At 38.7% G+C, this 26,093-nt stretch overlaps 1 protein-coding gene across 2 annotated transcripts in view; it reads right to left on the bottom strand.

Moving 5' to 3' along the window:
• Positions 1-270: 270 nt before the first annotated feature.
• Positions 271-26,093, bottom strand: part of NUDT14 (nudix hydrolase 14) — a 65,476-nt gene continuing 39,653 nt past the window's right edge. The window contains exons 3-5 of one of the 2 annotated variants that reach the window (XM_030002844.2): positions 20,375-20,439; positions 15,301-15,538; positions 271-677 (exon numbers count right to left, since the gene is read on the bottom strand). In XM_030002844.2, coding sequence (XP_029858704.1) covers positions 674-677; positions 15,301-15,538; positions 20,375-20,439 — 307 coding nt within the window. In that variant the 3' untranslated portion in view covers positions 271-673. Of the gene's footprint in view, positions 678-1,266; positions 3,409-15,300; positions 15,539-20,374; positions 20,440-26,093 lie in introns of those variants that run through there. The other variant, XM_030002837.2, reaches the window with a different exon arrangement.

Genomic DNA, 26,093 nt, shown 5'->3' with positions numbered 1-26,093 from the left:
GTCTAAAACACAGACGTGATTTCAAGCTTCCATTAGAAGCACTTTTTTCCTGCCTGGGCTTGGCCGATGTATATCGGATTTGCTCTAATTATGATCTTTGAAATGAGCCCTGATGAGAGAACTGGTATCTGAATTGTTCTGGTTGTATTTTTATAAGTATGAATCATCTACTCTTTTGAAAAAAGTTCAAGCCCTTTCTCCCGCATTTTCAAACATTCCTAATTCCTTATAAAAATCCCCACCAAAATTAACAGGGAAAAAGGAAAAGGATGAAGGTACATTTATATTTAATATTGCAAAGCCAAACACCAGACACACCATCGCCTTATGTAGAGCTTTCACTACATTGCATCACCGATGTTTCTGTGGAAAATTCCCAAACTGTGTAAGGAAACGAAAGTAATCCCTTGACCATTTTGCTTTTGTTTGAGAATTACAAATTGTGGGGGGATGGGCCGGCAGAGCACAGGGCCAGGGTGTAGCATCCCTTGGGGTGTAAAGGCTTCAGAACCACCGCAGTCCCCCAGGATTTTGTAGGTGTCTGCCCAGTAGACCCCTGGGGAGGGACAGACTGGGAGGTGGGGGCAATGCCGCTCAGCTTCTCGCCCAGCCTTCTGGATCATGGAGAAGGGCTGAGGGACTGTCCAGCTCATGCAACTGCCCTCCGTCGCGGTTATCCAGAAAAGAAATAACAGTTGCATAAAAAATGGTTAGTCTGCTGCCCATAGCTTGCATTGGCGAGGTTGCCTTGGAGCACAGCGGAGGGCTGGTGCCGTGTGGGTCTCCCTGCGCACCGAGGTTTTAGGACCTTCATCCTCCCCCTCGCCGGGAACGGCCGAGTGCTCTCCCTGGCAGCCCGTAGTTCGTGACGTGCACGTTGTGCGGTGGCACAACAGATCCAGCCCTGGCTGACCTGCCTCCTCCAGGGGTGGTCCGAGGAGTCCAAACCGAACGCAGGACCTGGGAATTGAAGGCATTTCTAGACAGACTAATCAGCAAAATGTGTATTTAGTCTGATGAATCACGCCTTGAGCGCTCGTCACCCGCACGGGTGGGTCAAAGCCATGGGCTCTCACCGAGATTGTTAATGCAATGTGAGCGCACCGTGCGAAGCACCGGCTCCAGGTCCTGGATGCGGCAGGAGAGGGAATGTCTGACTGCGGGAAAGCTCTCAGCATCACGTGAAGAGACTCATTAGAAGCGGATTGTTGTCCATTTGTAATTCTGGGACAAACGATATAAATACATAAATGCTGCTTTGAAAAGTTTCAAACTCTGACCCCCCTCCACTACACCGATTTATTTTTCCGAATTACTGCATTATACAGAAAAAAAGGCTTTTGACGTGTATACGCACACACTTATTAGCTTGACACTAAACAGATCAACGAGCTACTCTGTAATAATTTTGACACAATCAAATAGATGATACTTCGGTAACTACAGCCTGGAATAAAAGACACTATTTATTACAAATAACTGTAGTAGTTCGTAAAGGCCTCCGCAGCAATCAGGACACGTTGTACTACAGACCGTAAAGACACAGAGCAGTGGAGACCCCGCCCTAAACCACCTTCCAATGTAAATACATTAGACAGAATTTATTTGCTTTTCATGATAACTCAGCCCTTGACTCACCACAGACCAGGCACAGTTCAACGCAAATGTGTCTGAACTTTCACAAAAGGTGTCTGACTCCCACAGACGAAGGCTGCTCTTTCTTCGGCGGCTTTCCAAGGACCTTTCCTCCCTGTCAGTAGGAGAACCATCAAGTACCAGTTCTAAAAGCTTTTATAAAAAAATTATTTATTCATACACCTATTTAGATATGCAGTGATTTTTAATCAGCCACTGGATACCATCAGGCACCTGTACTGCATTTATTCCAGCTGCTATATGAAAGTTTGCATATTCACAGTACTCATCTTCTAAACATACTTAGTACCTCAGTAATCCTAGAAGCACATACAATATAGGCATGTTAATTAACATTTAAGTCAGTGCATAACATAAACCAGTGCATAATTAAATTGCCAGACTTGATTCTCTTTCATTCATGCTCTTAACAGTTTCACATGAAAAACAGTCCGCATCTAAACTACACTGATAGAACAAGTAATATACGCTCCAATTAGACCACTTTTTATTACATCAAATTGTGTCACTCAGTACATCTGTGCAGGCTGCACGGGCTTCAATGTAAACTGCACAAATGATGATAAAATCTCTCAATAAAGCACTTCGATCATTAGATTTCAAGGAGCGTTACCTGAGGGGCAAGTACCATTCTTCCCATTTGGGTGATAAGGAAACTGAGACCACAGAACACCTCAGAGAAATCACTTGTATTAGTCACCTCAGAGTCAAATGAAAAAAATTTGGCTTCTCGTGTCTCGCTCTAGAGGACAAAGTTTGATATAATTAATCAAATATTACCCATAAAACAAACAAAGAAGCATGTGTTCCAGTAGAAGCCCCCATCATTCATCCCTCGATCGCCATCACTGCTGCTCAGCATTATAGTGGGAACAAACAGAAGCACATAATCTTACAGCTGGTCTATTGTCAAAATGACACATTAGCACAAGGATTTACAGACATGCTTGCTTATGAAATAAAGGTTTGCATCATGTTCAGAAATGCAAACGTTTTCTCTGTACAGGAGCTACATGCCACAAAGAAAGCTGCTTCCTGAAAGCTGTGTAGAACTCAGGGACGTAGTTAGGGTATCTGTGACTATTAAGGTTTGCTGCCCTCCCCCCCCCCCGTCCCCCCCCCCCCCCAAAAAATCAGAAACTACAGTAAATACACAGCTGCCAATAAGTACAGACCACAGTGACAGGCTCGTATAGCAGCTGCACTGAGGTCCTGAGCAACTCTTCAAAATAGTGGTAGAGCAGTGTCATGAAAAAGGAGAACTGGACACATTTAGTCTGTCTTTGTGCAAAAATCAACATTTGCCTTTCAGAGGCAAATCCTGGCCCCAGTGAAGCTAGTGTTTTGCTAATGATGGAAACTGGGTCAGGATTTTAATTCAGATTTTACTTCCAAATTTATTTCAAGAAAGATTTGCTCTGTGAAAAGTTGATTGAGGAAGGCAGATTTGCAGTTTCCTGCATCCACAGAACCAGCAGGAGAGCTTTTCTTAAAATCATGGTGCTTTGATTTTATTTTTTTGGTAGCTTAGGTGCTATGTTGTTTTGAAACCACATGAAGCTGAAGATGACACCCATCGTCTTCGGGAGAGTCTCATCATAAGCAAACTTCATGGAGTCTTCTAAAGGTATTTCTACAACTTCAATCAGCTCTCCTTCTTCAGGCTGGCCACCTCCTTCACCAGTTCTCATCTGGTCTGTTACTTCTACATAAAACAACGTCTGCCTAGAACCTGTCACACCAACTCCAGACCTGGAAAAAGGCAGAGAAGAAACTTTGTTTTAGATAAAAAGAAGGTAGCTAGGAACTAAGAATGGAAACCTGTGTCCTTAACTTGTGTCACTAAGCAACATCAAAATGCATGTTGCTACTCTCTGCTAATGTCATTTAGAACCTATAAAGGCAAGTTCATTAATATGGAAATTGACTGTAACTTTCACACAGAAAGCCCAACACTTTTGAATACAGTTGCACATGAAATGGATCTGTCTTCAAATATATTCTGCAACTGTGGAAAAAATGTTAGTTTGGGAGAAAATAAAAAAATTAGTTTTTGAATTGGTGAACTGTTGTTCTACATATACCGAAGTCAACAGAAGTTTTTCCAACTGACCTTAGTGAGAACTGGACTGCACAATGACTTACAGAGATTTACAAACAACAGAATGAAGCTCCTCAGTGTATCTGTATGCTATCATGCTACATTTGTTTGCTTGTTTTTACACAAATATTTAGATTCTTTACTCTTAAGAAGATTATGTCCATTCACAGCTGGAGTCCTCTACTCATGAACTGGATAGGTACAAGAACAGAAAGGCAGCCTGAGAGTCTCTATCCCTCCTGAACTTTAGCCTTGACCCAAATGGACCACTGTAAGCACGCATGTTATCTCAAGTAATTCAGTCTCCCTGCTAAATTTGCTACAGTGGATTTAGTTGAGGATATTTCAGATTATGTCGTCTTTCTTCAGCTAGACTGCTTGCTGTGTATTATACTTCTTATTTGTTAATCCTCTATTCCCTTAGGACTATTTCATTTAGGTATTATTAAATAAGGGATAAGTACATAATCCACTCATTTGGTCCTTCCAAGAAAATACTCACATCGTAATCGCAACTTCTTCATTTCACATGATTACAAGTGACTTTTCACATTGAATCTGGACCCAAAGTCCACTGAAACTATGAATGAGGCATTAGGGCAAGCTGAAAAATTAGCTTCCATATTATTATACAGAGGATTCTAAGATTTGTAGCACTGTTATGATTTTAGTAGATCCATACTTACCCACTCATTAGTCAACTAAATCTTTCAATTAATCCAGCATACATCACACCCCATAGCAGGAATTAATAATTTGACTCTCAATTTTCTAAGAACACTGGCAATTATTTTGTTTGAAGAATTAATAATGATTATTGAAGTTGGTTTCTTACATCAATATACACTCTTTTTTTAAACACAGAATAGGGAGCGAACCTGTGAGTTCTTTTCCTAAAATTACTTCTGATACATTCTGTGACTTTGGACAAGATGTTTCATCCCTCCAGGATCATTCCTGTATATCTAAGAAGAGAAACTTAAGCATCTTTGGCACTTCCAGGAACTCTGAAGGCTGCTGTGCGATTCCTTTCATTCTGGGCTCATCACTCTATTTCAGTGCCAGTAGTGGTTTTTTTGATACACGTTTTAACCAACAAAATGTGACGTACTAGGAGGCAGCAAGAGGCCAGAATAAGAGTTTTCCCTCTCTATTCCACTTCCACCAAAGTACATGACCTCCTTCCTCAGTCAATCTGATTCAGTATTTACTTTCCCTAAGGACCTCTTTTCTGCAACCACTGTCCTTGGTATTTGTACGCTATTCTGATGACCATCAGAGATAGTTTGCCACTAAAAGAGCCATCCAGGGCTGACAATCATCCACAGACTCTACATGCCACTGGCACCAGATCAAATGTCTTCTCAGGACTCCTTGTGCCACACTCCCTTTTCCCTTCTCTGCCGGGAAGCTGCCGGGAAGAGTAATGCCGTTCGCCAGCCGTGCTGCCATTCATCTCACCTCAACTGAAGATCCAACTAGCCGACAGCACAACACAAATGCAGCCTTTGAAAGCAGCAGGAGTTGCACACTGGGCCCAGCGTGCTGGCTTAATCATTCTGATCTCATTATAAAAGTAAGGTAGATTCATCTTTCATCAAGTTGCTATCAGCAACCAGCTTGCAAAAGTTGGAATGTCATTTTTTATGCTCATGTGCTATCAGTGCCCTTTCTGCCGTGAGGATGGTGGCACACTTTACTAGATTCCCTTTGTGTTAAAATACAATATATTTTGCTTGGTATTATCACACAATAATATATAATGTTAAAAAGCAACACTGGAAATGAAATACTGATTAAGAGCAAAGAGATCTATTTCACAATCCATCACAGCTGGCTATTTAAGCTCTAGTCATTCAGTGAACACTCTCCCTCAGCTTAGTCACCTGGATATCTGTCACTGACCCGTGTGCTACCCTCTCCTCACTATTGTACCCATGTCCGTTGGAAGGAGCCTCACTGACAGAATGTCTTTGTGATGGAATAGTAGATTGCTTGTTCAGGTTTTGTTCCCCCTTTTCCTTCTTCTTTTCTTGTGTGAGGAGGCAGAAAGGATTTTATTATTTTATCCACTAGAGATGCAGATCTGTTTTTCTCTATAAATAGTGATTGCTTGTTCTTCAATTGTTTCTGCAAGAATTGCATTTTTAGTAATTAAATAAACATAGGAAGCCTGGGGTTCAGGGATTGTTTTTTGGTAATTAATAATAAGAATAAAAAAACCCACGTTAATTAATACTGTAAAAATTGTAAGACAAAGAATGCAGCTCGCTAGTCTCCACAGGTACCATGAAAAAACACAGGACTATGCATAATATATTTAATGTTCTGTTATTTCTGATGAGTGTCAAGTCTGAGCTTCATCTGGGTTGCCCCGCCTGGAGAATTAAAATGATCCTAAATTTAGTATACCTGTATCCATATCCACTTGATATTATGTAAAGGTTATATACAAAAACATAGAGTCTTTATTTAAGAAGCCCTTCTATAAGAACATTCTGGCTTGATTATTTACAGCATAATCTCCTTCTACACCACCTGTGACCATTTACTTATGAGTTAGCTGCAGTTGTGGAAATCACAGGAGTTCACTTTCCACACATCTTTTCTTTAAAGTACAGGACAACTGCTTCCCATGGTGCTACACTGTAAGATTCAGTTTCTTGCCACTGTAGCTCAAATAGCATAGAGTGATTTCAATATGCTGATATTTCATTGTATTTACTCATATGATACTTCTAATAAATCAGTGTTTCTCTTCTTACAAACTAAATACATCAAGAGTGGCTACTACACTGAATATACTTTAAAAAATGAAAGCACTGGACATCAATGTCTTTCCTTTGTTATGATGCCCAAAGTTATGAGATTTCTTCACGTATACCGGCATGTAATTTGCCACAGAAACCAACAAAAAATTTGCAACAATACATATTTGAAGGAGGACATACCCACATATTCATTCTTTCTTATTTGATTACCTAACTTATCTTTCTCTAGTGCAACTCTGCCATGAGTTGTTCATTAAAAACTAATAAAAACTTCCAAATGACCTATAAATAAAATCAAAGAGAGCTGGTATTAATACTCATGTTGTTCTATTCTCCTCTTCCCTCCCCCCCAGCAAATTTAACATTTATAAGACTACTTAGAATCCCCTCACTATTTATTGTCTACCTAAATGTCCATTTCAATGGTTTCAGAAAGAAGTTGAAAAATACAGGAATATACTTCAATTCATAAAAAAGGCAAGTTTCTTACCTTTCTTAATTTGATCTTCCTTTCTCTAAATGCTCTGGCTGACTATGCCAGTTGATCATTTTTGCATGGATCCACCTGGAATGCCCTTTACTAAATTAAACATTCTCCAAAATTGCTACCGCTGTCTTTCACAACATTTCCAGACTCTTAGATATCAATGTATCCTGCCTGTCTTTAGAAAATTGTCCAAAAATCAATGCTATTGACATTTCATTTGTCTTAGTACTTTTGATTTTTATAGAAATCAAAAGTTAGCAGGTTCGTTGCCTTGAAGCTCTTCTGAGCCTCCATCCGGTTGAAGTAATAAGGTGATTTAACACATACCCTTGGAAAATGTGTATACATTTCAGTGATTTGGGGTACTGGGGCTGGAGGAGGAAGAGAGCAGAGAGGGAGAAGGTAGGTCTCACTGGTAAATAGGCAGCTATTATGTTTTCAGTATGCTTTCAGGTTTATCTGTCACTAGGAACTTCCTATGCTTTTGCACACTTACTTGCACTTTCCGAGTATGTTTAAGGAATTTTGCTATGCCTTTAATCACAGTTCTATTCCTTTTTCTGCTACCTTCTTCCTCTATGCCAAGTCTGTGACATATGCTTTTCCTTGCCCTAGTATTTCACATTACAAATAAAATGCTTTTGCCATGGTCTGAAATGAGTCACCTATTAACAGATTACAGCTATATTCATTAGCTTTGCATCTGTGGAAATCGCAGGGGTCAGCACACCCGAACTGCAAGTGATGAGTTTCACCCTGGGAAAACCACCTTCCCGATAAAGGTGTCTCCCCTTCCCAGTACAAGAGAGGCTTGGTTTGGGGGAGGACAAGCAGTGTCCGAACTCACAGCACCGGCCCACGGTGAGACTTCAGGCTTCAGTCTCACTCCATGGGTTTAGCACCATGGTGCCCAGACCAGGCATTTCATGGCTGTTACTGACCCAGACCTACTAAGCCTGGCTTGACCTAGCTGAGCGTTCCAGATGTATTTTGATGTGTCTGTACGGTGCTTGACTCTTATTTACCACTGTGGGACAAATGCAAATGATCCATACAAAACACAGCTCTGTTTTCCTCGTCTCTTTATCACAAGGATCAGTTTCCTCTGAGAAGTTTATAGCTGTTTCAATTAACAGCTACATGGCTGACTAATACTTTGTCAAATCATTAGGGCTTAAGCTCACAAACCCTGTAACTTCAACAGAGGGGTATTTTTAAAACCAAAAGTCTATTAGGACTAAACTTTTAGCGTTGCTTCAGAGACAGTTAGAAACCTCCATTACCTTTGACAACAGCAAGTCTAAGAATGTGAGCACGTCAAAGTAAGGATACCAAAGTGGTATGGTTTTCATCACAATAGTAACTTATATTTAAGTTTAACACATCAAAACAAGATAGTATGCTGCATTCCCATATTTCATTTTAAAGAAAACATTGAAACACTCTGATTAAATCATGCTAAGGCTTTCAAAGCTGTGGGAAACACACTTGTAGGCAACAGCATAGCAGAAAAGCAGTTTCTGCAGAATGACTGCAAAGTGCTTCTCTTCACCTCCCGCCCAGGGGTGGGACTGGCTGGCAGAATGAGGCTGTAACTAGAGTATTTTCTATCTACTTCCTTCTTAGAGCAGGGAAAACACAAGAGATAGATAGATTGTCATTCCAATATGTTTTGGAAACATGGCAATAGCAGCTATCACAAAGCCTTTGTTTAGCTCTTCCCTTTTATTAAATGCATGAGGAAATATATAGCAGTTGAAATAGAGCTCACAAAATGGCGCTTTTCATTTGTCATATCTAAGTTCATAAACATAAAGATACATTAAATTTTTTATCACAAGTGGATAACAGTATCTTACTGCTTTTAAAAAAAAAAAAGTTTAGTAGTGCCTAAAAGCCACAAATGAGATTGAGTCCACCTTATATGTTGCTGATGTTCAGTAACAGTGAGTTTCTTCTTCAAACTGAGTGTGTGAGCACGTGTGCATGTATGCACGCGTGCACATTTGTAAGCAGGGTCGGAATTCAAAGCACATACTCAAGATTAGCTTTGCCTTCTTATGTCTGGATGCTCATCTATGCCAACCAATTATTACATTCATGATTATTACATTCATAAATATTACATTTTTAACTTGAAGGAACAAACATGTATGAGAAAACAAACAATATCTTATACTCTACTCCTCTGCTGCTATGTGGGGAACAAATAAATTGACTTACCATTGTGAAGACTTACTAGTTTAACTCAGTTTTCTGATAGACAGCAATTGAAAGCTAAATTTCCCATCGTTTCTTAATATTTAACAAATATAAAATCTATAAACAATCAACATTTACCTGTTCCTATCAACACAGAAATACGTTTTTTGATTTTAATCTGACATAGTTAATCTGAAAATTCCTAAATGCAATATACCCTTTTATAAGATGTAAGCCATCTGGATGCAGAATTTGGGTATATAGTGTATACATAATTCATGTTTACAAATAAATGCAACACAAATCTCTGTTATTTATGCTGAAATCAAGATCTATTTAGGCATGCAACATGTAAACTGATGAACAGTGACATGCAGTTCCTATTGTCACTTCTTAGGACCTTTGTACAGTTCTGACATTATAAGCAGCAGGTGCAGGAAAAAAGCAGAGAAGTAATTAACATAAAATTATATTACATTATGCCATCACCCAACAGGTGTACTAGCAGGTGATCTTTCTAATTATAACACACTCCAACATTTTCAAGGCTATTATTCTTTCTACATAATAACCTGTGAATACAAACCATTTTTACCTCATTGCACAGAGACTAATAGCCATAGCACAGTAATTGGAACATCCAATATTAATTCTGTGAATGCTCCTCTTTGTTGTATACTTTTGGAAAAAAATCAAATGTAGGAAGATTAAAGTAAGTACCTATGTTAATATAGTTAGGCCCTTAAACTAATCCATCTCATTTTTTTGCAGCGGGGCTGAGAACCTGCAGCTCCTATTGTATCCAATTGATAGCCAAGAGTTTATTACAACCCCTGGGAGAAAATAAGATGGAATGAAGGGAAAAGGAAGTTGAACCAGAAGCTCTGGTTCAACTTTATCCTGATGCTCTGAGGTGTTATTTGAGTCCAACTAATTTTATAAATATTCTTCAAGAAGATCAACATTTTCAAGAACTAGAAGAAAATACAGTAAGTTGCAATGGCAATAATAACATCTTTAACAACAACAACAACAACAAATTTCCCTGCCCCTGTCTTTTAAGGAAACAAGTCTCAAGGAGGATAGCTGGAAGTACTTCACCCTAAGAAACTAACTCACAGCTGAATTTCACATGGGATTCAAACTGAAAACTGCTGGGATACCATGACAGATAGAAAATTTGTTATATCTAATATATGAGTAAGTCCAAAGTCATTCACTTACAAAATTTTGCATTTAGAGAAAAAAAAACCCCAAACTGGAGGGAAGCTCACACATTTCCTTCAGAGCTTTTAAAAATGAACAATTTAACTGGCAACCATTTTCATGAAGCCTCAGTTTACAATTGTACTACTATAGTATTAGCTTCATTTTATTATTGAGCTAAATGGTTCATTTACACCCATCGCATCTACCATCTATACTATTTTTGACTGAGGCCATACGTATAGTTGACAAGAACTCAACACACCAGTAGGCATCAAAACTTTCAAAGAAGCCTCCAAAAATGGATCAGCTGCTGCCAGAATAGAGAACAAACTTTTTTTTTTGTAATACCAAAACGAGGTTACTCATTGTACGCAAGCACAAAAATAGCAATTTGTGTAGCCCCGATGAGAAGAGGAAACTCACCACACAGGTTGCGAACAATACAGATTTTTTTCCAGAATGATTCCTGCCTCTATCTACACAGCAAAATGAACCACTTACATTTAAATTCACCTTCTGGCTGGCATTTTTCTGTACTGGGAACAGATACTTCTGATTCTTCAAAGTGTGATTCCTCCGACCTCCTCCAGTCAAGTCCCTCTTAATATGTTTGTCTTTCTCGTTATCTACCCCCAATCCAGTCTCCTTCATTCACCCATGCCATACTGTCCTCCTGCTGCTTGGAACAGCTTGTTCCGAAGACTCTCACTCAACTAGCGTAGATCCCAACTCCTGGCTTCTTTCCTGGCTTTTCACTGACTCCAAAGCTACTCTGTGGATCATTCAAGGTAAGTAAGTCTGAGATCTGCCTAATGCAGTGCCTGACTTCTATCTGATGAGTATCGTGTCACAGGAGCTTTGACAGAGCTTAAGAAGGGGGTCCAACAGCTTATTTGTATGTGCTTTTGAAATATCTGTAGCAGTATTGTAGTTAACCTTTTCCAGTTAGCTGAGAAACATAAAAAAAAATTCCCCCCAAAACCACTGCTGCAAGCCCTGATAATAAATGAGAAAAAAAAAAAAAAGCTATCTTCAGATTACCTCCAATCTTTACTGCTTCCACTGCTTGAGAACAGAGCAAAGTTCTGCTTGAATACAGTCTAAGTCTTTTTCCTCATTTTGTTAAAAAGAATTCTTCTCCACCACAATGAACATACTTTCCCCAAGTCCATCTAGTTCTCAGCCCATGTTTTTTCTCTGCGTTGTTCTTTCATCTCTTCTTCCTCTTTTTCTACTCGAGGGTTTTCTATTCCATTTTTTCCCCCTAGGCTAAGTTCCCCCTACGTGTTGTCCATGCCCTCCTCTCTTAATCCATTAGCCACAGAACTGTATTGACCTACCTAGCCAAAACCATTTCTCCCTTTAAATTTGATGTATCTTCTGCTTTCCAAGTCCTTCTGTCAGGTCTAGCTCAAGTCCTGCTTTTATTCCAGTCAGGCAATTTTCCTCTCATGACCATGATTCCAGAAAGGGGTGTCATTGGGAATAGAAGACGACTCCTTGCTTTCAGACCAAAGGGTATGACGACACAGAAACCCATATTTGTACAAAAGCCTTTTCACCGTGCACACAACTCTGTGCGTTTTTATCTACAAAAAATCTAATAGACTTAACTCAGTAATTATTAATGACAGTTATCTAAATATTTTAATGCGGTTTTACTTGCATCAAGAAAGGAAAAACAGCTAATGTTTGTCAGGAATATACCAAGTGCAGTCAAACAAATATCAGCTGTAATAGAGTAAGAGGTCTTGTGGATCGGGGCAGCAACACAAACGATGTAACTTCAGTTCATCAAGGCTTTGAATGCTATCTAATGTGACAGTTTCATTAAGAAGTTAGGAGATCATGACATACTTAGAAATCAAAGAAACTGTGAAATAGGTGAAAAACTAGTATGAGAATGATACTCATGGAATGGATATCACTGTCAAATTGGAAATACAAACAAAATAGGATTCCACTGGGGACCATCCTCCATTCAATATAATTCAATATTTTGTTTTAGGACTTGTATGTTGAAATACAGACTGCAGGTAGCAAAGCTGAGATAGATAATTTATAAGAAGCTAGAGATGAACATTAGAATTCAAAATCATCCGAACAACTTGGAGAAATGGTCTGAAAAAATAGGATGCAATTCAGTAAAGGCAAGTTCAAAGCTCTGTGTTCAGGCAGCAATAACGAACAGCACAAATACAGACAGGAGGTGAATGACAGTGCAGTACTGCTGCAGAAAATAGTTTTGAGACAGGGGAAGCATTGTGGCCCGTAAGTCAACAACATAATGCCACTGCAAAAAAGGCAATCATACTATAGCATATAAACAAAATCATCTGCAAGACTAGGGAAATAACGCTTCCACTCTATCTGACACTGGTAAAGCCACCACAAAATTACTGTGCTCCACTTCGGGCACTATGTTGTTAAGAAATATGCAGATCAGATGGAGAGAAGGCAGAGGACAGCAGAAGGAATGATCAGGCATCTAGAAAACATGGTCTAAAGAAAAAGCTTAAATCAACTAAGACAGTTTTGCATAGGCAAAAATAAAATAAAGGGGAGACATGTTCAAACAAATACATGCAAGGAGCAGAAGTACTTCATGTCCACTGGGAACAGGGTAGTAAGTCTCAGACTTGAAGTACAGAAAGGGAAATCTAGGCAAGACAGAAGGAAAAACTTGCTCATGGTACAGATAGTTAAGACACTTCAGACAGAATGCTGAAACCCTCCAAGAGAGGCTGTGAAATGATCAGATTTTAGAGAAAGCACAGATGCACATTTTTCAGAAGTGATTTAAATCCAGCTGAGCCTTATCTTTGGAAGAGGAGCAATCTAGAGGAGATCCTCCCAAATTTCCTTCCAATTCTGTTTTCTAAGGCTTCTTTCTGACCTGATGCACTGGATCAATAAATAATATAGAGCAACTATTACACAGATCACTGGGATTGCAGGTAACAGTAGAAGCGCATGATATATTGTAATTATTTACAGCATGCATATGCATTAATGTAACGCTTTATGTCAATGCTCTGTATTGACAGTCACAGCAGGAAACAGCAGCATAAACCATTTGGAAAAACCTCTTACACTTAGAAAAAGCCCAGAAATTCTTATATTTAATATAGCGATTACAGAAAAAATGTCCTTAGCAGACCATAGGGGAACTAATTACTTCCTGTCTTTGCATGAAATCCTCAAGGATCAGACAGATATGCCAGTCTTTGGCTGAAGGAAGAAGAACAGGACACTCCTAGTAGGAAGACCATAACATTTAGAATAAAATTGTAATACGGAGCACAGGAAGGCCAACAAAAGAAACTGTAAAATACCATCTTTGAGGCTTCATTCTTTCATATTAATCTAAAAAAGTAAATACTATACAGGCCCTTCTGACTTCAGCATGGATCTCCATGGGCAGAAATCTGTGCCCACATCGACAAAGCAGGATTGGGGGGTTAATATATTAAGTGGCCTTTGCATGGGTCTCAACAGAGAAAACTCCAATTGTATACTCTCCTCACAAGTCAATGCAATTAAAAAAAAAAAGCAACTGAAAGAACAACCAGGTGTAAGATACAAAGACACTCATCAACCAAAAAAGATAAGGTGTTTTAGCCAGGTGTAAATCGTTACTGTTGAGCCAAACTTCTACACTGAAGCTACAAACTTCTACAACTACAGAAATTATATTCTACTTTTCCTATTTTGTGTTGGTATACACATACATGCGTACATACATGTATGTATGTATCTGCATGCTATAGTGTGCCAATGTCACCCAATCTACGAAATTCTATAGACAGCTTTTGCTCATAAATCTAGAAGGCACTTTTTCTTTCAGTAGAACAAACCCTTAATCTAGTTTCAAGGAGTTGTAAAAGACAGCTCCTGTGATTCACCCCCTCCCCTCAACAGAAGCACTGCTTGTTAATCCAGCAGGAAATAACATTTGCCAGGATTGACAGCTGTGGATTTGTATTCAATTCCCAAATTAAAAACCAATGACAGGGCCTAGTTCAATGGTGATATTAAGCAACATAAAGAAAGTAAAAAACCTGCTGCTTTCTCTGTAAAATACAAACATACATACCTTTTGGATAACAGTACTAAAAGCTGGGAAGGAGATATAATGGGATTAAAGCTGTGTGCAAAATTTCCTCTGAGGGTTTTTTGTTTGGTTTTTTTTTCCCCTACAACAACTCACATTTTACATTCTTCCTCTTACATATTAAGTTTTCCTCTTACTCCTCATAATTGTTTCAAAGCATGTTAAAATCTGTTTCAATAACTATTTGAAACCCTGCAAAAATATAATGTAAAAATTTTCACAGTGAAATCAGCAAAATTTTCATATATAACATTCATTATTGTCAAATTCAAAGAAGGCTTCATTACAACCCAAATGTTATGAAGAGATCTAATGGCACAGGTTCTCATGCTTCTGCAAAATTGTGTTAATGGTAAATCAGAGTCCATCTTGGGCAGCTTCTATTGTTAATCAGAATAGTAAGAATCGGAGACGGAAAACGCCTGACACAGTAAAGATGGGCTGTTTTCTAGCGCTGTTACAAACTCCTCTGAAGGGCCCAATGCAACTTTTCCCAGTTCTAATAGTCTTTGGAATAAATCACAATAGTATCATTCTTACTGGGAATTCAAACCCATAATTACGAGTTTATAATTCCTTAAGTCTCTGTAAATACTCCTCTCACTTGCTGAAAATTACACATTTCATATACTTTCAGATGTCCATGTTCCTCCAACACACTGCTTTAATAAGGGAAAAGGGAACATCAATTTACATTCAAGCCACTTCAGCAATCTGTGAAACAATAAAATGCAAAGTGTTTTAACTTACTGCTATTTACCTGTAAGAAGTGATCCTCCGTAGGTCTGTAACGGGAACACGATAGCCACACTCTTCTAAGACTTCCCCGCATGCAATTTCTTCTAAAGAAAGGTCTGGTTTGTCTACAATGCCAGCACAGAGTTCATAGGTCACTCCTACCACAGCAGGTAAGGGATCCTCTAGACGAGAGAAGCTTTCCTTCTCCTGATTCTGAAACACGTCAGGATGATGCCTTTCTACTTCACACATGTAAACAGCTTAAAAAAAAAACAAACCACAAAAGAAACAAGGGGGGGGTGAGTGGGTGGGAGGGTGTTAGGGTGTTCATTCATTCGTATGAAAGAGAAAGAAAGATGGTGCACAAATTTTGCCTGGAAATTTATAACCATCAGAGCACTTGAGAGTAACAAGGAATTCAGTCGTGTTATCTGTTAAAATTATGACACACTGAAATTGGAATTTTAGAGAACAAAGGTTCTTTTGCCATTTCTGTAAAATTATTCTTTAAGTCTATTTGTGCTTACATCATTTGGAATTAATTCATGCACACCTTAAAATAAATAAAAATAAAAAAAGGAAGCAGTTCATCCAAGAAGTCTAAGTCCCAGAAGCACCATACAGCTTCCATTTGTTGGGCAATGTGGCTATCAGGATTTAATTTAAACTATGCAGTTATCTTGCAGGAAAGTTGGGTTGTACATTATGTACCATGTGCACAATGATGAGTCTTTCAGCCTGTCAATTCAGCTGTTATTTAGAAAGGGTATGAAAAGCATGTATGTTTGTTTGAAAAAAAAAAAAAAAAATCCTCTTTTGAACATATAGTTCCTTGCACAGATTCCTGTGTGGAGTCTGAAAAAGACTTCTTGAATTAATCTACAAACAGCTGCCACTGTAATGCCCTCCTAAAGAAAGTGCAAATGCCAGATTTTAGTCCTTATTTAAGCAAAACCTCTCACTGATGTCAACAGAAATTTTTTCTGAGTGAGAACTGCAGGACTGGACGTTACAAAGAATCGCTACTGACAATTCCAGATCATTTTAACTTTAACTTACAGGTATAATCCCACTTGTTTCTTTGAAATTTCCTCATGTCTATCTCCTTGCTTTTCATGAAAGGTTACCATGAGGTTGTTATAAAACAACCTGAATAAAACTATTTTAAAATTTGAACTTATTTTTATTCCATTAAAATATTCTACATGCGTATTTCATATACACGTAACATGGTTTTCAAATGAGCTTATCTTTTATATCCCATTCTAAATCTTGCAGAACTGGTACATAAAAAAGCTCAAGTTTAATGGACAACCTTTTGTTCTTCCAGTTACTAGATTTAGCTTATTATTTCTTAAAACTGTGATATACAAGGTCTCTAGAGAAATGTTGTTGCATAAAAGTAAAGTACCACAGTGACTTCTCAAGCGCATGGTCTCTGAGGAAGAGTCTACACCCCAGAAATCTGTGCCTAGGCTCCTTCTGCAATGCTTCTTGTGACACCTCAGAAGTGTAGTATAGCAAGATCAGCACTTGAAAGGGAGATGTCTAGATCAGTCTATTGTCCAAAACCTAATCTTTCTCCAGAAGTTAAAACTTTCAAAGCTGTTTGTAGTAGGTACATCTAGGCCTTTGAGATTCAAACAGTTAAGGAAAGGAGGCACCACTTCTTACTTGAAAGACATGACTAGAGCTCAGTTTTCTTTCTAAAATGCAGCATGAAGGCAGCAAAAAAAATATTCCATGCAGACTTTGAGGGATAGATCCTTGAAGGGTCCCTATTGTCATTATTCCAAAAGCTTCGAAAAGCTTTGTCAATTATCATAAATGGCAACTACCTCCAAGATCTTTCTGATGAGCCAAATACTCTTCAGGTTTTATCGCCTTTTTAGTATTGACATTCGTATCAGTAAATACAAAAAGGAACAACACGTGCATCCTACTAAGGGACTTGGGCATCAAAACAGGATGCAGGTAAGAGTGTAGGGTACAGAAATGTGATTAAAATAACTCTCTGTTACAAGTCTGTTAAATCCCCGAAACCCATCCTGTCATTCCAGCAGGCACCTGCTGTTCTCCTTCTCCCTCAGCACAACTGGGCTCCACGTAGATCAAAACCTATGTTCCCAGAGGGACCTAATCCAGCAGTCCACTTCAGAGCCAAGACCTGCAATATGCCAACACTTAAAGCCCAGTAACAGGTTTTCTCTGTAGATAAGGAAGAAGCGGTACCGGCCACTTCTGTAAGAGAGTCCAAGTATTAGAGCATTCACCAAGGAGTCAGAGTATGAATTCGGTATCACCAGGCTTGCAAAGGTTCGAACTCAATTCATCTCTCACAGATAAGCAAAGCCTAGAAAACCAAGGTGCCTGCTAATATCAGGGAACAGAGGAGTCCCCCATACCTCTCCTGAAGGTGCAAAGTTGACTGCACAAGTGATGCGCCAGGGGAGATAAAGTACTGGATGGAAAAGTAGCCTGTGGCCTATTGGCTAGGGCACACTCTTTGGAGGGAAACCTGTGACTCTCCTCCTCCTCATCACAGGTTGTCAGCTTACCGCAAATGCACAAAGAGTTTGGAGAGCAGAAACTAGAAGCGAGCTCAGGTCCCAGCACAGTCGCCCATCCACTAGTCCCATGTCTGATTGCTCTGTCTTCCGATGGCTTATGCTACTTTGGTCAGAAACTGTCACTTCATCATTACTGGGCAGTCTCCTCCATCATCAGATGGACACATGCAACGAGCAGCAGCACAGTGAGGACTCAAACAACCATCTAGTGCTCATTAAACTTCTTGAGTAATTATCCCGGACCCACTCAGCTATAAGAAGTCTCAGAGTAGAAACTCCAGTAGAATTGATGTACTTGCCTTCCTTTCTGCAAAGCTGGGACAAAGGATAGATGGCTCAACCAAAGGCATCAAACAAGATCATAACTGTTGTCAAAGCAGCCTTGTTAGATGACTCATACAGGGACTTGTTTGCTATCCCCAAAGAGAACAAAAACAACAGTATGGACTGAGGGGTTAGTGGGGTTTAGCTGACTGGGAAACGTGCTAGCTTTTCTTTAAACTTCTGATTTCTCTTTGATTGCACCAGTGTTTCGTACCTCCTGAAACAGAACATGGCTTATGATTCAAATCTTTGATACTGTTTATTTTAAGTCAATGCAAAACCAAACATCACAATCCATTGAAAGGTCGTTATACTTACAGGGAAAAAAACAGGGCACGTGTTCATAGGTACTAACCCTGGCCTTTCCCAGGAACATATTATTTTATTGTATTTGAAAACGTGTGGTCAACTGACTACCAAAATGAGCATTGCCCAAGACCTTTGCCAATCAGTCACGGGTGAGGAACTACCATGGAAACTACTGAGATGTATGTGTAACTTTTTTCTCTCTGCTCCCTCCAAATATGTGATTTGATGATCAAAACGATCTAGGTCCACAGTACACTGAAAAATACGGCCCTGTCTGCCTCGCCCCAGTTGTGTGCTCCTGCCACCCCTCAAGCCAGCATGAACTCTTTCAGGCCAGTCCGATAAGCTGGCTAAGCCTCAAAATTTTCTGTCTGCAGCCATGTAAGACCTCTGCTGTGCCTGCGTAAGGCCTGGTGCTGCAAAGGGAATGGGGTGGGAATGTACATACAGGGAGGGATGACTGCCTTTACAAGCAGTACAGACTTCAATGGGAAAACCTGATCATGACACCACACCCTACGGAAAGGCAAGCACATATGTCAACCAGCACATGTGCAGGGGACTTGCCTGGTGAGTGAGTGGCAGCTGTTTGCTCACAAGTAATGAGCTATCGCCTTCCTGGTGGGACCCTGAGAGAAGCTAGCAATGAGTAAAGTCTCAGCCTTTATTTTTGCTTTGTGGAACAGGCACCAAGGCAGACCATAACCATGAAATGGAAATATAATTATAGTGATGTGAGTAATGTCAGGGCATGGTTGCGATCACCGAACTGCTATGGGGTGTCTGACTGACCCCTGTCCCTAAGGTCAGGTTTCTGAGCAGCTCCAGCCTGTGGAACAGTTTAACTCCAAGAACAGTCCAGTCTTTTGAGGCAGATTTGAGACTTCCATACAGATGATGTAATGAACATGTCGCTGTTCAGTACATATACATATATATATATGCACATACATGAAGGCTTCTGCCTAAGATTGCCTCAAAGAGAGCAACAGCTATATGAGCCATTTTATTCGGCTGGCAAATAAAAGACATTGCATTATTGATAAAACAAATAAACAAACACTTTCTCTTTATAATAGTCAATATAGTGCTTCATGAGAAGTATGCACCGTCAGTATAACAGTGCTGCACAACACTGAACAGCCTGTCAATCACTGTCAGTAAGAAAGGACAGCATGACACCACCCTAGAAAGTTTCCTATAAAGTCTACCATGAACAGTCTTGAAATGGTCTCTTAGCAACAGTCAGTGAAATATCTTGTGATTTTTTTTAATTAACATGCAGAGAATATGCTTTTCATTTTTAACTTCCAGAAAGTAAATATTGCTTTGAATCAAAATAACCGATACAAAAACTCAGAAAAAAAAATAGTATATTAACCTAAATTCATAATAATAACTGGTAAAATGAAGCTGTCCAAATACTGATGAAAAAGCATACAGTCCTGAATTTCCCTCATTTTAAATTCCCAAGTATACAATGCACAGTAACACATTAAAAAAAAAAGAAGGAATATTTAAGACAAAAAAAAAAAGAAGAAGAAATATTGTGCTTCTGCACAGAAGCTGCCTAGTATGTACTAGATAGGTCAAGAAGGAACTTCAAATAAAAGCAATCTATTGCATGATCATTGTAGAGCTGTTTGCAATTTCATCCAAAAGAGGACAATGACTAGCCCAAAAGCAGTATGTAAGGCTACCCTGATCATTCATCTGTAATGGAAATTTCCCTGGTTAGAAATTCTGACCAACTGAAAAGGGTGGGCTATCATACAAAGAAACAGAATATAGAACAAAGATTTTATCACCACAGATGCACCAACTTTTAACAGCTAAACCCTTAAAAGCTTGCTTCACTAGAGAGCAAAAGTAAATCTAAAAAAAGAGGATTACCTGGGCGGAACTGCTTCACCACAACAAAGCACTGCCGAGAAGTATTAAAGATCAGGACTGACACACTGAGGAAGAAGATAAAAAGCAAAAGATCAATGTTTTATGAAGGATTACTGCAGAACTATTAAACTTACAGCTTGTGTATTTAATTTTAACTACATAAATACATAGAAGATTTATTACTAAAGCCACAATGCAACAAGATCTTTGTCAAAAATCCATCAAGAATGATAGATGATGGGTTGTGTTCACAAAGCTCATGAGAATTTATCCAAAATTAAGCCACTTTTGTCTCCTGCCATGCAAAGTAAGACACCAATCAGTTCCTTCTCCCCAACAGAAAAAAAGAGAAGTCCCAACTCTAGGAACATTGTTACTAGATAGTAATAACAAGAAAAAAAATAACCCTTAAAAATGAAAACATTTTCTTCCCTTATATCAGTCCCAGCTTAGGATAGTCTAACTCTTAGGCACAGTCTAGTCTCATTCAGAGCCAGAGACTTCTATATATGCACAGAGCATCTCCTATCTGTGGCTACTTGCTGAGCTTGGGCCTTAGAACAGACACTACCAAAGCCCAATTTTGTCCAAATTTAAACCAGCAGCAGTTTTAAGTGCTACTACATTCAATGGTTTAAAAGTCACACTTTAATCTTTCCCCATTCCCTTTGGTTGTTTGAAATACATGTCATAGGGAAACCTGACTGGCTGAGTATTTGGAGATGCTCTGAAAGTGTGGAGTACTGATGTTCTCTGCTCACTTAAATAACTCTCAGATCTTACTAGTTAAAAAAAACGCAGACAAAAGTCTCTCTCCTTAGTTGGTAGCCTATTAAACCCTGCAAAAACAAGTGTATATTTTGCTCATTACCATGGTAGCATTCTTTCATTTGTTATGCCTCGCCGTATGCAGTTGGAAAGTTAATTCATTATTCTATGAATTCTACAATAGATTAGACTAACAATGGCATATTTACAGAGTTGAGTCAAACTTTCAACTTTCCATGTAAAAGAGCTGTATATTTATTTTCACTATTTGATTTAATAATGAGGTCTCAAGCTGCCAGAGAAACTGCGATTTGATGATTATTAAAAATAATGTTAATGTTTATTATACTAATATATAAAAACCAAAACAGAAGGGAGAAGTCCATGTATTAACATTTATATTCATGGTTGCTATTCTCAAAGACCCGTACTGCATATTGATGGCTTCCTGCCCCAGGAGATGTCATTTGCAGGCAATTTTAAAGCAAAGGTTGTAGCCTTCAGAGAGACTAGAGAAGAATATTCACTCTGTTTACTGGCATGGGCGTTCCTTCTGACCTAACACTAGAATATCTGGGAGTTATGGTGTAGTTTGCTATAAGAAATGAAGTTAAACCACAGTCTACAACGTTTTTAAGTTTACTTAAGTATTATTCTTTGATCTTTTTTTTTTCCCCCCCTTTGCATGACTGTTCCTCTCCCCAAAGTGGTACTGTCTGAGGGTAGACATTGCACTAAATAAAAGGGGAAAATGAAATACTGCTACTGAACCTTTTGGGTTTTGTCCATGGGTCTAAGGATCCGCACTGCCTGAAATTGGAGACAACAGGAGTCTAAAGCTGAGGTTAAAGAGAACAGTAGAGACTCCCTGAACCATATGGTTGCCCTTTAACTTTCTTTACATCCACCACCCTAGGCCCAATCTTTCACTTGGCTTGCCTTCTTCAGCACGTCTCATTAAATAACTCATACCAACTCATTAAAAATGGCTCAGCTATTAGACATTATTTTTTCCTAAGAGTCAATCACTTGAGATTTTTATGGAACAGATGGGAAAATTAAAAACAATCTGTCAGAATTAAGGAACAAGATCAAATTAAGCTGGAAAGGAGTAGCAGCAAGTTATTACAATTGTCTGCTTCTCACACCATCTTGAGATGAGAGGGTACAGAAATGGCACGAATCTGTAGAATTTTCTATTTAATTACTTCTAATTTTCTGAGAGACTGACAAACAATTTTGAACATAAATTTACATTTTTTAACAAACCACAACACACAAGTTCTAATATTTCTTGTCAGAGGTGGAGAGTCATGGAGGAGAAAGTTCAGAATTACACCTTCTTAGGAAGAATGTGACATTACGAATGCCATTTGGTATTTCTTGTTCCACAAGAAACAATATAACATGAAATATTTCCACAGGTCACTAGGCCTGGAACTTCTGAAAACCCATTTGAAGCTGCATTCAGTACCATTATTTGAGAATTACAGAAAGTTAGGGCAAGACTGTTCTATGGGTTCCCTTATTGCTGCAACAACCCAGATATGTGGGTTCAGCTGTTTGGTCTGGCCTATAAGATAAAGGGAGTATTTATCATCTGGAGTTTTAAATCATCATACAAAGAATTCACTACCAAATTATTTCGAGATTACTATTTTTACAGATGATACAGGCTACCAAAAAGGACTACTACAAAAGCAGACGTGCGAATACATCTTTCAGTGGTATCCTACCACAGGATATTACAAACGTATTTGATGTTTGAAGGCAATTCCCTCTAAAATGTTACAACCAATCCTATTTTAGAATATTATATATGCATCTATAAACTTTAAAGTGCTCTACGAACAATAAACATATAGAATAAAAAATTAAAACATTCACAATGACATTTGGGAACATCTCCACAAATAAAGGATACAGAAGATAAACAAGGCCCAAGAAGTACGTTATCAGAGAAAAATCACACAGAACACTAGAAGAGAAAAAAAAAGCCCAGCCAAATTTCCTTAAAAAGGCAGGAATCCTAGACAAGAATTTAATCTGAAATGGACATCAGAGGTCCTAATGTAGCAACAGCCTTCATTTGCCCATGTCCCAAACAGAAGCACAAGACCACTTTTTTGTTGTTTTTTTACGAAGGAAAAGAATACTCAGATATAAAAGGATCATGGTGGATCCAAAACTTGCCTCCGTACCTTAAAAACAAGCTATAACACATCTGCACAAATGAAACACTGTCTCAGCCAACCTTTTCATTTTGGGTGGCAGATTATTACTTTTTACCATATTCCACAGTTGTACATCTTTGCTGGCTATTCCTCCAGCAGCTGACACTCAGGGAAATTGCTGGTGTAAAAGGAGAGGTCATTAATGCAAACGTAATGCCACTGAGCCACGGACCTGCACCTGGGACTCAGCGAGCACACAGCACAACTACTGCACACAGGTATCACGTTCGGTACCTGCCACTGCCAGTGGGCTTGCCACCTCTGTAGGCAAGAGGTGTCTGAGAAGAAAACTCTTTGAAACGTGCTGTATGTGTCATTCCGGAGCTCTAATTTGCTTCTGTAAGACATAGATGACCTTGGACTAATGAAGGAGACTTGGCTCCTCTGCATTGCATCTGCTGGTGGCTGCTTTGGGACTACGACGGAACAGAAAGACAACATATTAAGAGATGACACAGGTTTGTACAGCGTCTTCTTCCAGTGCTGGTGAAGACCACAGGCCTGCTCAGCCTTCAGCCCAACCCTGCCTCGGCTTCCCCCTGCAGTAGCTCCTGCTCACTTTATACATACAATAAATCACTACTAATTACAGGAGGCTTTTTTCCAAAGAAAGCATGCATGTAAACAGGTAACTGTGCAATAATGTAGGAATAAATATAGGAACAATAAGGGTAGCCTTAAAATATTTTAAGAAAGATATATATCTAAAATGTCAGCAAGACATATCTACAAAGACCAGCTAACATGTACTTGAGCTTTTACTGTACTTAAGCTTGCAGTTAAAGTGTGCCTGGTCTTGGTATCTAACACAATGTTTTCTTAAAGGGATTCCAACTATTCAGTCAAGGATCTCACGTAGCATTTAACCATTTAAACTTCAAAGAAAACCCTGACTGAAATAGGTAAGTATTAGGATTCTCTAATGGATATTTGGCTTCCCTAAAAGCAGAAATTACATACAACTGACCCATGGACATCTGCAACACAGGAGTCCAGAATCTTAATTTCTCCTCCACCTTTAAGACTTTCATTGAAAGAGAAGATATCCACCTGAATGCAACCTTTACAGTGGAAAACACGTCTTATAAGAGTTTAGAAAATTGCTCCGTTGTATGCCATTGGTCTAGAAAACTATTTCCAAATTTTTTCTGTCCCTCAACATAGCACAGCTCTGTATTGAACTCACGGTAACTGATGCTTTATGACATCCCAGCAGAGCAGACATTTATATGGAAATAATACTACAACTTCACACACTCAAACCTGAGAAAGGAAGGTGGTGTTCCTAGGAGCAATGTAAAAAACGCAGTATTTGACCACAGCAGTTACGAGGTAGGGGACAGATGAAAACTGACATCCTGTTAAAATGTGCACACACATATGGTCGGACAGAAAGTTAATTCTTTTGAAATACATCCTAGCAATTAAGATCAGCAAATGAGCTTTGCCAAAGCTACGAGAACATGTACTTCTAGAGCTCCAATATTGAAGGAAGGTTTGGGGGGAGGGGAGGGATTTTTTTGTTGTTGTTGTTGTTGTTGTAGGTTTTTTTTTTACTTTTTGTTGTTGGCTTTTTTTTAGGTAGAAATGTAATTTCACCTTGTCATCGGTCTGGTAATCCTCTATCTTAACAATTTGCCAGTTGTTGACCTGGGCTACAGTTGATCCACAAGCAACTGCTAACACTTACTAATTGCTTTTCAGGAGACAAACTTTTAAAATCCTTTAATAAATAAAGATTGATTCAGCCTTTCATTATTCTTAGATGTGACCTTAATGAATACTTTACAAATGTGAACTTGCAAAACTAAAAAATAATTTTAAAAAATCATAGTATAGTAGTAGCAAAGAAAAGGACAAGATTCTCTTGTGTTCTTGTGAATGAAATAAGACTCTCAAGGCTGAAGATGAGGATTTTTAATGATAATCTTGTACTAATACTATAGTATGCTAAGTAATTGATGAGGTAATACGGGCAAAGAAACCGACCTTTCTTTAATCATTGTAAGAGCAACTCAGGATCTCCTTGTGTCTAACATGGGTATGTGTATGTCACACACAAATTGTGATCAAAATTGAATAATGGAAGATAAAGCACCTAAAAAATAGACTGATGTTAACATTGAAAGCCAGGGCTTCCCAGACACCTCCACCTCAGCCACTTCCACCGACTTTTAAAGGCTAAAGATTATCTCTAAATTAGTTGAAAGTTCATAATATTGTTTGTGCTGCTTACAAACAATAATCTCAGCTCCACAGTGGAGACTTGAGGAAGCAATGTTACTTGATTTTAAAAAAACGCAACAAAAAACCAAGACAAAACACTAAAACCCCCACAACACCATCAGAGCCTGTGGTAATTCAGTTACCATTCTCAAAGACGACAATGAAAAAAGAATGGCAGATTCCAAAAAAGAAACACAAAAATGGCATGCAGGAATAAAAGCAAGTAATTGATTTAATCAGTCCCCTTGACTCTGAACAGATATTTGGCATTAAAAATCCCTTTGATACAATCAGAAGAAAATAATCAAATGTAGTATGCAACCACAGAAGTATTTAGAGATTTATTCATCTCAGCCAGAGAGCATGTGAATATAAAACATACATGTAATATTTTTGCCTATATGGCTCATAAGGGAGAAAATGTCAAGACTTAACAAATTGTACTACAAGAAAAGTTACTAAGAAAATAAATAAATAATTTAGAAGTCCTA

Source organism: Aquila chrysaetos, chromosome 2, assembly GCF_900496995.4.
Source record: "Aquila chrysaetos chrysaetos chromosome 2, bAquChr1.4, whole genome shotgun sequence".
Taxonomy (NCBI): Eukaryota; Metazoa; Chordata; class Aves; order Accipitriformes; family Accipitridae; genus Aquila; species Aquila chrysaetos.
The sequence above is the reverse complement of the archived record's forward strand: the minus strand, read 5'-3'. Positions and strand labels throughout refer to the sequence as shown.